Here is a 13,068-nt window from a genome sequence, read left to right as displayed (position 1 = left end):
ACTTGAATTTGTTTTTCTCTCTCAAGAGGGCAAGATTTCTGATAATGTTGAAATGCCTTTGATAACAGATTTCAAGTTTCTTTACCTTATAAGTGATCTGTTCTGTATTTGCCTTTGGAATCTTTTATTGTTACTTGGGCTAAGTGAATAACTATTGTTTCACAGTGACTTGTGATCCTATCTGACTGAGTGTTCTAAATCCTTTTTGATATTTTTTGACAGAACTTCCTAAATCAAATTTTAATGACATCCTTTTGACCTCTAGCTAACTGTGGGATGCTTCAAAGGGCCCCTGATACATCCCAAAGAGAGATGTTAAACTAATTAGATTCATTTGGTATGTTAAATTACATGGGAAGTAATGTCAAATGAGTAATAAATCTTCTTAGGTTATATTGTATGGTAAATGTTACTAATAAAGATATCCTAGAAATTATATGGAGTTCCTAAAATTCTGATATGTCCTGGTAAAATGTTATCAGTCATAATTCTAGTTATTATCTTAAAGTGTTGTATGTCACAGTAGTAACCAAGTTTCTTTGTTAATTGCATTGTAATCAGATTTTAAACGTGCCTTAAGTTTTCTGTCATTATAGACACTTACAGTTTCACTCTAATGCCTTTGCAAAAATGCTTCTTCTTCAAGAAAACTTATAGAAAGGACTTTTGGATAAATACAAGTTTCTGACTTTCAGACCATAATGCTGAACTGGGTAAGAAATTGAAGAATTCTAATGGGAAACCTGATGGCTTCATAAGGCTGTTAACAAAAAGGATTAGTTACATAGGACTGAGTGAACTGGTGAATATGGTTGTAAATTTTATGGTTTCTATCTGAAAAATTACTGGTTTAAATCTGTGTTTTCCAGGTGTAAGGAAAACCTTCCCCTCAAACTAATTATGACTTATAGTAATTTGGTAAATTATACCTTTGTAAGCAGGATTGAAACATTTATCTTTGCTATCTGTCCGCTCCAGACACTGGAAACTCTCAGGTTGCCAGTAGCTTTATCAGATAAATTAGGAAGGCTACCTCACTAACAGGTACAGAAAACTCAAGGTATTTTGGGACCTTGAAAAGGGAGGAATTCACCTAGATCTGTTAGGTAAAATCTGTGATAAGCCGTTGGTGACTTTCTTAGCCCTGAGAGGTATTTTAAAAGTCCAGCCTGAGACTCCTTATAAAAGTTTCAGCAAGCAAAAAGCCTATATGATCAATTATAGTTATATATCATCAGGCCAAGTGTATTGAGACCAGATTTATTTTGCAAACAAATTAGTCTTAATTTGGTTATATTTGGTAGAAATGAGGGTAATTTTAGAGAGAAAAAGATGTTTCAATGGATGTTAAATCCCAGTTTTGTTAATGGAGGTCTGTATTTACTAAGACTCACTTCCAGGATAGTTCCTTGTTGCTATGTTATATTGATATAAAGTTAAATTGTATTATTAAAAGCACACTCTAAGTTTGTTTTTGAAGCTTATCTCAGTAATCTATCTTTGGATGAAGATCATTTGCCCTATGACCTGCAACCAGGGGACTATGTATATTGGAAAAGACATCATTTAAAGGACTCACTCCAACCCAGATGGAAAGGCCCTCACCAGGTACCCTTAACTAGCTCATGTGCAGCAAAACTAAAGGGATCCACTCTTGGATTCATATTTGCCACTTAAAAAGGGCTGCTGCACCGGACTGGTCTATAGAGAGGACTGCTGACCTCAAACTCACCTTAAAACACCGCTCAAACAGAGGAAACTACACTCACACCAGGATGAGAAGAAGACAACATCAGAAGCAGACAGCTTACCCAAGATGCTGGACCTGATTCGTATTATCATTTATAAAGTTTTCTTGACTTCTCAGACCTTTGCATATAAATCAAATGTTTTCTATCATGGGCACGATCCTATGCTAGTTTAAAAAATCAATCCAATTGTTGGGTTTGTGGCCAATCACCTTTGTCTAGTACTTCTGGATTACCTTGGTGGATTGCTCTACTCCAAGCCTCTAATTGGATGGTCCTTAGGAAATTTATTTCAGAAGAAAGAAAGTTCAGTCCTGTTCAGGCTACTCGTGATATTACTAGATGGGATCCCCTCACCTAGACAATTAATAATACCTGCTCTGACCCTGGCCATAAAAAAATGAATTTTCCTCTAAAGTTACTCAAGCTCAATCAGAGCAACAGCAAAATTTCAGCCAAGGAATAAAAGCTCCCGCAATTATGGGATGGATTTAGGTGGTTAACACCAGGCTATGGTCATTTAAGTTTTAAGGCACCCTTTTACCTTGGGAACAATCAAATTATACTAAGGATAACCAGCGTAGTAACTAGGAAATTGGGCTGGGAGCCTTATGGACAGTGACAATACACCATTTCCCTGAAAGATAACGATTGGTACAGAACAGACTAAGTCAGGTGAGCTGAAGATATACTGGGCTGTACCTAATGGAAGTTCTTGGCTGAATTCTCACTTATGACTTTAATAATATTGCTAGCTATGTTATTTGCATTTTTCCTGTTTTACAAGATTGTTGTTTCTTGCATTACCAAATGTGTGACTGAGCCTCCAACAAAAATATATAGTTTTATATGAGATCAATGATTGTAATACTGTAACTCTAGATATGGGAAGATACGACAAGAGGGAATTTTCCTGGACCATAACAGATTAGTAAGACAGGTGGTCCAGAGTCTTTAGTTACTGTTAAAAGACCTAGTCCAGTAATAGCACACTGAGTGGCCTATCAGCAAAATCTTCACCAGACCTAGGAATGAGCCTTCCTAGCACCATGGGACAAAATGGTCATGAAATGCCTCCCAAATCATGGTCAAATTTATGACCATGAGGAGGCGCTGTCAACTACAAATTGGCACTTGCCATTGGCACTTACCAACTCCCTTTACAAGGATTAAATCATGTGCTGCTGCAGCTACTGATTTTCAACACCCCCGGAAAGGAGTTCAGGGTGGAGAGCAGAAATGAGGCGCTCTGTGCTCTGGGAAAAACTGGCAGAATAGGTCTTCAGACAGATATTTTCAGGACCGATTTTATGAGCCCAATTCTTGTATCTCCTCATATCTAGAAAAGCACTAAAATCCTTCACGGTGATGTCTGCTCCTCGTGACTAGCAGAAACCTTCTGCAAAAAAATATATGCTTGATTGCATGCGTTCCCCCTTCCCCAAAATCACATATATACTGACCTTCCCCCCTACCTCTCTGGAGCAGTTTCTCAGAGCTATCGGAAATGCTGTCTCCCGAGCTGCAGTCCTCATTTTGCCCCAAATAAAACTTAACTCGCAACTCTCACATTGTGCATTTTTTCTTAAGTCGACAGAAGCAAACACTCTAGTGGTGAGAGACACACTGTTAAATAAACACAAGGCATGCCAGATGGTGTTAACTGCTGTGGAAAAAATAAATGTACCTTAATAAATGTATATTATTAAGTGAAAGAAAACAATCTGAAAAGGCTACATACTGTATGTATTCTGGAAAAGGCAAAACCATGGAGAGAGTAAAAAGATCAGTGGTTGCCAAGGGTTCGGGAGAAGGAGGGACAGATGAACGGGGGACACAGTGAATTTTTAAGGCGGTGGAACTATTCCGTATGTTATATGTCATTATACATTTGTCAAAACTCATCAAGGATTACACAGTGAACCCTAATGTAAACTATGGACTTTAGTTAATATATTAATACAGTCTCACCATTACAACAAATGTACTTTACTATCGCAAGATGTTAATAAATGGAAAGCTGGCAGAAGGAATTAAGGGGTATATGGGAACTCTGTTCTTTCCACTCTTTTTTCTATAGACCTGAAACTACTAAAAAAAAGAAGTCTATTAATTAAAACACATACACACACACACACAAAGGACAGGAAGTGCAATGTGTATGTGTTGGAGGTGGGGTAGTTTGCCTTGGGAGTTTAGAGTCTGGGAGATGAGGGGATGACTTGAGTACTCTGAGCTGCTTAGGGTGACAGAGCCATATATTGGGATAAACAGCAAATTGAGGTTAGTGATGACAGCCTCAAGACAGAGAGGTGATGAGAATGTGGTAGGGTGGAGTCTTTCTGGGGGCCCCTTCCTGATAATGGTGATGATGATGCCACGGTGGGGGCATTCTTATTAATGGCAACAGACTTCATGCTCTCCCACAATCTGTGAATTTTATTGAGATTTCTGGCCTATAAAACTGGAGAATATAGCAAACCCCCTGCACTATCCTCCTTCCTTTTTCAAGTGGTAACAAGTACTTCAATCTGATCTTAGTTTTATATTTGATATTTAAATATTCTTTATGGGAGTGTACCTATTCCTACCAAGAAAATAGGTTTTGAAATCTTCACTCTTTTGAGTATATTTACTTTTATATGAAGGTAAACGTTCCCAGGAGCCGTCTTCACATTTCTTCATGAACTGGTCAAAGAGGAGTCTTAAGTCCTTGCTCCAGCTGGGGTTGGGGAGAGCATAGTCCTTAGGAATGACTTTCTCTGTAGAAAACCACCTCTAAAAGAAAGGAAAAAAAGGAGAATAATGGTAGGTACATCCTATTTCATAACATATTCTCTTATTTTCTAAGACTATCTTGCTGCTTTTCCTCTTCCCAAAAGCTTTTTTTTTGTTTGTTTGTTTTCTTTTGTTTTGTTTGCGGTAGGTGGGCCTCTCACTGTTGTGGCCTCTCCCGTTGCGGAGCACAGGCTCCGGACACGCAGGCTCAGTGGCCACGGCTCACGGGCCCAGCCGCTCCGCGGCATGTGGGATCTTCCCGGACCGGGGCACGAACCCATGTCCCCTGCATCAGCAGGCGGACCCTCAACCACTGCGCCACCAGGGAAGCCCCAAGCTTGTTGTTTTGAAGTGGAAACAAATTTCTAGGATCACCTGGTCCTCTCTCCTTGGGAGAATTGGGAGATTGAGAGAGGATAAATGATTTGCTCAATGTCACCCAACTAGCCATTAGCAGAGTTGGTATTAAGCCCAGGTCTGCAGATCCCCTTCTTTTTTTTAAACCTTAATCAAACACAGGTCAGCCATGTCAACTACAAACCGGCACTTGACATCCACCTCTACAAGGATTAAATCATGTGCTGCTGCACCTGCTGATTTTCAACACCCCCTGAAAGGAGTTCAGGGTGGAGGACAGAAATGAGGCATCCTGTGCTCTGAGAAAAACTGGCAGAACAGGTCTTCAGATAGTTAGGTATTTTCAGGAGCTGATTTTTTTTTTTTTTTTTTTTTTTTTTTTTTGGCGGTACGTGGGTCTCTCACTGTTGTGGCCTCTCCCGTTGCGGAGCACAGGCTCCGGACGCGCAGGCTCAGCGGCCATGGCTCACAGGCCCAGCTGCTCCGTGGCATGTGGGATCTTCCCGGACCGGGGCACGAATCCGCGTCACCTGCATCGGCAGGCAGACTCTCAACCACTGCGCCACCAGGGAAGCCCCTCAGGAGCTGATTTTATGAGCCCAATTCTTGTATGTCCTCATATTTAGAAAAGCACTAAAATCCTTCATGGTGACATCTGTTCCTTGTGACTAGCAGTAACCTTCACTAGAGACTAGCTTGATTGCATGTACTCCCCCTTCACCAAAATCACATATATAGTGACTTTCCCCCCTGCCTCTTTGGAACAGTTTCTCAGAGCTATCTGAGATGCTGTCTCCCGGGCTATAGTCCTGATTTTGCCTCAAATAAAACTTAATTCGCAACTCTCATGTGGTGCATTTTTTAAAGTCAGCAGCCAGGAACTGGTGATAAAGAGAGATGAAGGACAGACAGTTTTCCTCCAGGTAAAAAGTGTTACCAGTGGGAAACACACAGGAAGCCAGAGCACAGGGGAGAGGTATTCATCTGAGATTGGGTATTCAGGTAGGGGTTCTTTGACTTGAATCTTCATTAGACAAGCAGAAATTAGCCAGATAGAAAGGGTATTGTAGGCAAAGGAACACTGTGTGCAAAGGCAAGGAGGCATGAAACAGTTTTGAGGGGCCTTACAACAACCATATGAAGTAGGTACAAATTATTATCCCCATTTTACAGATGATGAAACTAAGGCCTCAAGGAAGCTTGGCATTGTTTCAGTACAAGGGGAAGAGCAGATGGCTGTAGAGACGTAGGCAAGTGCCTGACTGTGAGAAGCTTCTACACTAAGTTAACTGGTTTGAATTGCATCTGCAGTGCTCTCGGAGGGATTTTAAATAGGGGAGTGACAAGATCAGATTTGGCCATAATACAAAAGATAGTGGGAGTGATTTCAAGATTGGAATCAGAGGGCCCTGTCTAGAGGCTACTGGAATAACTCAGGTGAAAAATTATGAATGCATGAAGCAGAACTTGGTGACTATTTGGATAAGGAGAGTGAGGGAAGAGGAAAAATACAAGAGCCAATCTCAGGTTTCTGAACTGTTCAACGGAGTAGGTGACAGACCCAGATGCCAAGAAAGAGAATACAAAGAAAGAGGAGGAGGGGGTTGGACGGGGAAAGTTCTTGGTGTCATAATAACCACAGCTTCCACCAGTGCTATTTCTCTGTAGCACTCAGCACTGCTACCACTCCAGTGCCCACACAGCAGGTGGAAAGGTACATGGGCCCTGGAGGACTTGGGGGACAAAGTGTCACCTACAAAAGAGCTGGACAAAGCAAATGCCCATCGGCACCAGAAAGGAAAATCAGTTATTTTGACTTCTGCAGAAATCCTGGAACATTAAGATCACAGAAGCTATCAACTCTGTGGCATTCTACTTCCAGGCACCCTTATCAATTCATTCAGATTCAATGTACCTACAACACTGGGACTACACCCCAGGGTACAGGGAGGTGCTGTTATTGTGATGGAGGAACCAGCCAACCAGCCTTCTGCTGACCTCTGGGCTGGCTCTGATCCTGGCCTGATGGTAAGAATTTAGGGAGCCCGTCCCAAGAACTCTATGGAACTAAAAACTTCCCGGCTAACAAAAGGAAGTCTTGAATTCCTGAGGGGAAACATGAGTAGGGTTGAGACCACTCCACTCCCTAGCTCAGTATTTGTACCTTTGTTTTTTCCTATGGTTTTGGATTGGCTTATCCCTTCAGCCTTTCAGCTCAGAAAATCTGGGAAGGAAAGAAAAGAAAAACAAAAATTTTTAACCCACTCATTATCTCTCCATCTTAATATAACTAATGGTAAAATTTTGATATATTTCCTCCAAGTTATTTTTTTTAATATTTATTTATTTATTTATTTGGCCGTGCTGGGTCTTAGTTGCGGCATGTGAGATCTTTGTTGCCACGTGCAGGATCTTCAGTTGAGGCATGTGGGGTTGCAGCATGAGGGATCTTTTAGTTGTGGCATGTGGGATCTTAGTTGCAGCAGGTGGGATCTAGTTCCCCGACCAGGAATTGAACTCGGGCCCCCAGCATTGAGAGCTTGGAGTCTTAACCACTGGACCACCACAGAAATCCCTCCTCCAAGTTTTTTTAACTACAGCTTTTCTTAATATACTTGTAATCTCAGTAAGAAATATAATTTTTCTTTTGCTTCATCACTTAAAATTCTTTAGTGTTCACTTTCTCATGCCCTTAGTCTCAGTTACCACCATTTTCAACAGCAGAAAAATAGTCCTTTAAAATGATATACTATAATTTACTTAAACATTTAAATTGTACATGTAAATTGTTTCCAATCTTTTGCTGCTTTAAATGAGAAGGATCATTGGAACACTATGAATATAGTCTTTTCTCTACTTTTGTTTATTTCCTTAGAATCCAGTCCCAATCATATAGTTTTTTTTTCTCTTTTTATTTAATTTATTTTTCAAAGCTATTACTCATGTGCCTATTCTTGCCATCAAATTCCAGTATGCACTGATGGCTTTTTTTTTTTAACATCTTTATTGGAGTATAATTGCTTTACAATGTTGTGTTAGTTTCTGCTGTATAACAAAGGGAATTAGTTATATGTATACATATATCCCCATAACCCCTCCCTCTTGTGCCTCCCTCCCACCCTCCCTACTCACCCCAATCATGTAGTTTTTAAAGTACATAAATTCTAGAAGTAACCTAACACACACAATTAGTCATAAATTAATATGTATTGACTAATACCTGTCAATTAAGAGGTAGAATAGGATGTGTAAGCTTTGGAGTTGTAAATTTGGGCTTACCGCATCCATAGGTCTCATCTTAAATAGGGAACTCTAGGTTTGATCAGTTCTAGCATCCTTTCATGGACCAGTGCAACACAGATAATAAAGGCTTTTAGGAATTAGAATGACTCCCCTTGACCCTGGGCTCTCCTACCTGATTGTAACTTTTAAAGTCTGGGGGATTCAGCTAAATGCAACAATCTTTTTTTCCCCCCCCTTTTTTGGCACTTCATGGCATGTGGGATCTTAGTTCCCTGACCAGGGATCAAACCCACTCCCCCTGCAGTGGAAGTCTGGAGCCTTAACCACTGGGCTACCAGGGAAGTCCCGCAATGAACTTTTTTTTTTTTTTTTGGGCGGTACGCGGGCCTCTCTGTTGTGGCCTCTCCCGTTGCGGAGCACAGGCTCCGGACACGCAGGCTCAGCGGCCATGGCTCACGGGCCCAGCCACTCCGCGGCATGTGGGATCTTCCTGGACCGGGGCATGAACCCGTGTCCCCTGCATCGGCAGGCGGACTCCCAACCACTGCGCCACCAGGGAAGCCCAAGAAAGGAGTCTTTAAAGAATCAAGAAGGTGGTACTTGAGTGGCAAAGTACTTTTTCCATTATGGGGAGGCTTAAGGAGTTTTAAGCAAAGCAGTAACATGAAATTAGGTTTTAGAAAGCTCCCTCTGATGTAAAGGATGAATTGTAAGGTGAGAAGCAATGGTAAGGAAACCAGTTAAAAGACTGTGTAAAGGTCCAGGAGAAATGTGGTCAGAAGGTGAACTAGGTAGAGAGGAATGAAAAAGATTTAAGAGATATTTAGGATATTGGGACCAAGGATGTGGCGTGGGGACCAGGGATTTATACCCAGGGTCAACTTGAAATCACGCTGGGAGGCACTGACTGCAGAACCTTGTTGACAAGCTACATAAATCCAAAGAAAACACTGTGTGATGTGATCCTTATGGTCCAGGAACGAAAGACAGCTGTTCACTGTGTTGTCCTTGCTGCAGCCAGTTATTTTTTAAACTTAATGTTCACAAATAACATACTTGAATCAAAGTTCTTTGAAGTAGAACTCAAAGATGCTGAACCTGACATTATTAAATAACTTGTGGAATTCACTTATAGCATTAGAATTTCTGTGAATAGCAACAATGTTCAGCCTTTGTTAGATGCAGCAAACCAGTACTAGATTGAACCTGTGAAGAAATGTGTGTTGATTTTTTTCAAAGAACAAGTTGATGCTTCCAATTGTCTTGGTATAAGTGGGCTAGCAGAGTGTCTACACTGTCCTAAATTGAACGCAACTGCAGATGACTTTATTCATCAGCATTTTACTGAATTTTATAAAACTAATGAATTTCTACAACTTGATGCCAGGTGAGTTACACGTCTCCTCAATCAGGACACTCTAACTGTGAGAGCAGAGGATCAGGTTTACGACGCTGCAGTCAGGTGGTTGAAATATGATGAACCTAATTGCCAGCCATTTATGGTTGACATCCTTGCTAAAGTCAGGTTTCCTCTTATATCGAAGAATTTCTTAATTAAGACAGTAGAGGGGCTTCCCTGGTGGCGCAGTGGTTGAGAGTCCGCCTGCCGATGCAGGGGACGCGGGTTCGTGCCCCGGTCCGGGAAGATCCCACATGCCGCAGAGCGGCTAGGCCCGTGAGCCATGGCCGCTGAGCCTGCGCGTCCGGAGCCTGTGCTCTGCAACGGGAGAGGCCCCAACAGTGAGAGGCCCGCGTAACGCAAAAAAGAAAAAAAAAAAGACAGTAGAAGCTGAACCACTTATTCAAGACAATCCTGAATGCCTTAAAATGCTGATAAGTGGAATGAGGTATCATCTCCTGTCTCCAAAGGATTGAGAAGAACTGGTAGAAGACACAAGGCCCAGAAGAAAGAAACATGACTACCGCATAGCCCTATCTGGAGGCTCCCAACTTTAACCCAAAGTTGAAAAGAGAAGTATATTCCCCACGAGCCTGGAAGTGAGACTGTAACTTTAGAATTCTCTTTTGATGTCTTTGTTCTTATAAATGGCCCATACTTAATGCTCTTTTTTATATTCAACCACAAGTCTTTAGACTTCAAGTGGAAAAATTTAAATAACTGCCAATAAAAACATCCTCATTTCGGGGCTTCCCTGGTGGCGCAGTGGTTGAGAGTCCACCTGCCGATGCAGGGGACGCGGGTTCGTGCCCCGGTCCGGGAAGATCCCACATGCCGCGGAGCGACTGGGCCCGTGAGCCATGGCCGCTGAGCCTGCGCGTCCGGAGCCTGTGCTCCGCAACGGGAGAGGCCACAACAGTGAGAGGCCCGCATACCGCAATAAAAAAAAAAAAAAAAATCCTCATTCCATCAATTATTAGTTATTCCCTAAAGCTAACACCATTAGAATCCCATTACAATATTTATTAAATGTTTCTATTAGAAGTGCCAGCCTCTCCTTTCTTTTTGCTAAAAACTTCACCTTAAAATTTTTTAACATTTACTATTACTTATTTTAATATAAGCTGGTTATCTTTTTTATTTCTAATATTAAAACAATCAAGGAAGCTGATTTCATTATAAATTATTATTAGTTACCTTGACTCTCCCAAAGTGAACATTATTTCATTATTCATTCAAGCAGACTGCTTAATAATAAGGACTGTATAGAAATTGTTTTAACATTCTTGAACTTGGGACTTCCCTGGTGGTCCAGTGGTTAAGAATCTGCTCTCCAATGCAGGGAACACGGGTTGGATCCCTGGTCTTGGGGAACTAAGCTCCCTCATGCGGCAGGGCAACTAAGCCCGTGCACAACAACGAAAGATCCTGCATGCCACAACTAAGCCGTAACAAAGATCCCGCGTGCCGCAACTAAGACCTGATGCAGCCAAAAATAAAATAAATCAATATTAAAAAAAGAAAGTTCTTGAACTTAACATTTTCAGAGATGTTAAAATGGTTTTAACTATCATTAAATGGGATCCACTTGTGTGTGTCCTTTACGAGTCCAAAATGATTATTTTCATTGAACTGATCTCCTTCAGAGAGGACAATTTAAGCAGTACCACTTAATTTAATTATCTAGAATTAAGCCAATATCCCTATAAACTACTATCTTTAGATATTCCTTGCATATAGCTGGTGAGAGGCAGCAAATATCTGTATTGATTGCTGACTGAAAAATGGTAAGACAGAATATCTTAACAGTTTTTCTAGTAGATAAGTAAAGTAGTAGATAAACTAGTAGTAGAGAACTAGGATTAAACCCTTGTTAGTGACGTACTCTTCTCCTGAGGGTATAATGTAATGGTTACGAGGCAGACTGCTTCGGTTCAGATTCCAACTGTACCACGTGTTTTCTATGTGACCTTGCTTAAGGCACAACCTTTCTTTATTAATATTAGTAGCAGCTGCATTCCTTGACCTGCTAACATGACTCAAGCATCCTGCACACTTATTCAAAACGGGTCACCCCACCTAGAAGGGGGGGTGGGAGGGGAGGCTCAAGAAGGAGGAGATATGGGGATATATGTATACGTATAGTTGATTCACTTTGTTATACAGCAGAAACTAACACACCATTGTAAAGCAATTATACTCCAATAAAGATCTTAAAAAAAACAACAACAACAAACGGCGTCACCCTCCTGTGCAGTTTCTTACGGCTTGAATCTCAGGACTGAAAGATCCGCTGACCCCGTTAACATTGATGCCTCTTGGAGCTGATGTTAGCTTTTACTCTGAGGTCAGCTGGCTGAGGAAATGGATAAACAGCTGAACATATCCATATCACAGGGTTGTTCCTGACGGAAAGTCCCACCCTCTGCCCATTTCCGCCGCCCAGCGCCCGGGACTTACCCGCACGAGTACCGGGTCCCTCGCAGCGGGGGACGCGCCTTCCCGCCTGCCGCGCAGGGCCCGGAGCGTGCGCAGTGCCGCGGTGCAGCTCCTCAACATGGCTTCGAGCGTGCGCGGGGCTCCGGCCGCCGGAAGTGCGGCGGCTGGCTCCCGGGCGCGACAGAGGCCGACTCACCCAACCAGCCACCCAACGGCCCGCTCTTCCTCTTTAATTTAGGGGAGCGGAGGGCGGGGCGTGAAGGCAGCGTGGGCGTCGGTCTTTTCGTCCGGTAAAATCCTAGGCCCGCCTCAGGCGCCGGAGCCACTTCCGGAGCAAATGTCAAGCCTCGAGAGGGCGGCTGGAGAGGCGCGCGCGGCGCCGGCGGCTCGGCGGCCTGGGGAGGACCAGGAGGTCTGGGAGGGCGGGTCCGCGGCTACAGCTCACGGCCCTCAGCCCCTCAGCCCAGGCGGCCACGCGCTACTAATGAGGATTCGCTGGCTTTTTTCCCGACTCGCGCCGGCCGACCGAATTCTGTGCTGTCTGTTCCGTAGTAGTTCTACCTCCCGCAGAAGACTTAAGCCGTCAGGTGGGTAGGAGCGCACACAGCGGATTGTAGGAATAGAATATTTTCTTGGAGGCCATGGACAAATCCGTGGTTGGGATTGATCTGTAGAGAGACTTCTGGGTGCAGAGGACATACGCTTAGAAAGCTACGTTCTCCACCTCTTGCGCCGCCCCTCCACACACACCCTTAAGGCTCCGGGCAGAGCTAAAAGTCCTCGAGTCTGGCTTTTTCAGCTAGAAATTGTAGCAACACCTGACGGATGTATTCATCTCTTAGCTTTGGAGACATATCTGAGCTCCAAGTCCCACTCCACCACCTAACACCTTGTACGCTCTTTAATTGTACCTGGGCCCTTGTTTCTTCATTGTTGTATTAAAAAGAATATATCAAGTTTTACTTGTTGCCAGGATCTTCTCTTTCAGTAGGAGTCACCGAAGTTAGAAGTTACTTGAAGTTACCTTGTATTCACCTTAGAAAGAAAGTACCCCCAGACCAGTGGTGTGTTGAAGGTGACTTGAACAGTCTCATTAAAATTGTA

At 42.8% G+C, this 13,068-nt stretch overlaps 1 protein-coding gene across 2 annotated transcripts in view; it reads right to left on the bottom strand.

The window, feature by feature from the left end:
• Positions 1–12,117, bottom strand: part of THEM4 (thioesterase superfamily member 4) — a 38,054-nt gene extending 25,937 nt beyond the window's left edge. For both annotated transcript variants that reach the window (XR_002173098.3, XM_019919542.3), the window contains exons 1-2: positions 11,986–12,117; positions 4,385–4,526 (exon numbers count right to left, since the gene is read on the bottom strand). Coding sequence is in view for 1 of the 2 variants with exons in the window: in XM_019919542.3 (XP_019775101.2) it covers positions 4,385–4,526; positions 11,986–12,084 (241 nt within the window). In the remaining variant the exon portion in view is untranslated. The remainder of the gene's footprint in view (positions 1–4,384; positions 4,527–11,985) is intronic.
• Between the last annotated feature and the right edge of the window lie 951 nt (positions 12,118–13,068).

This window comes from Tursiops truncatus, chromosome 1, assembly GCF_011762595.2.
Source record: "Tursiops truncatus isolate mTurTru1 chromosome 1, mTurTru1.mat.Y, whole genome shotgun sequence".
Classification (NCBI taxonomy): domain Eukaryota; kingdom Metazoa; phylum Chordata; class Mammalia; order Artiodactyla; family Delphinidae; genus Tursiops; species Tursiops truncatus.
The sequence above is the reverse complement of the archived record's forward strand: the minus strand, read 5'-3'. Positions and strand labels throughout refer to the sequence as shown.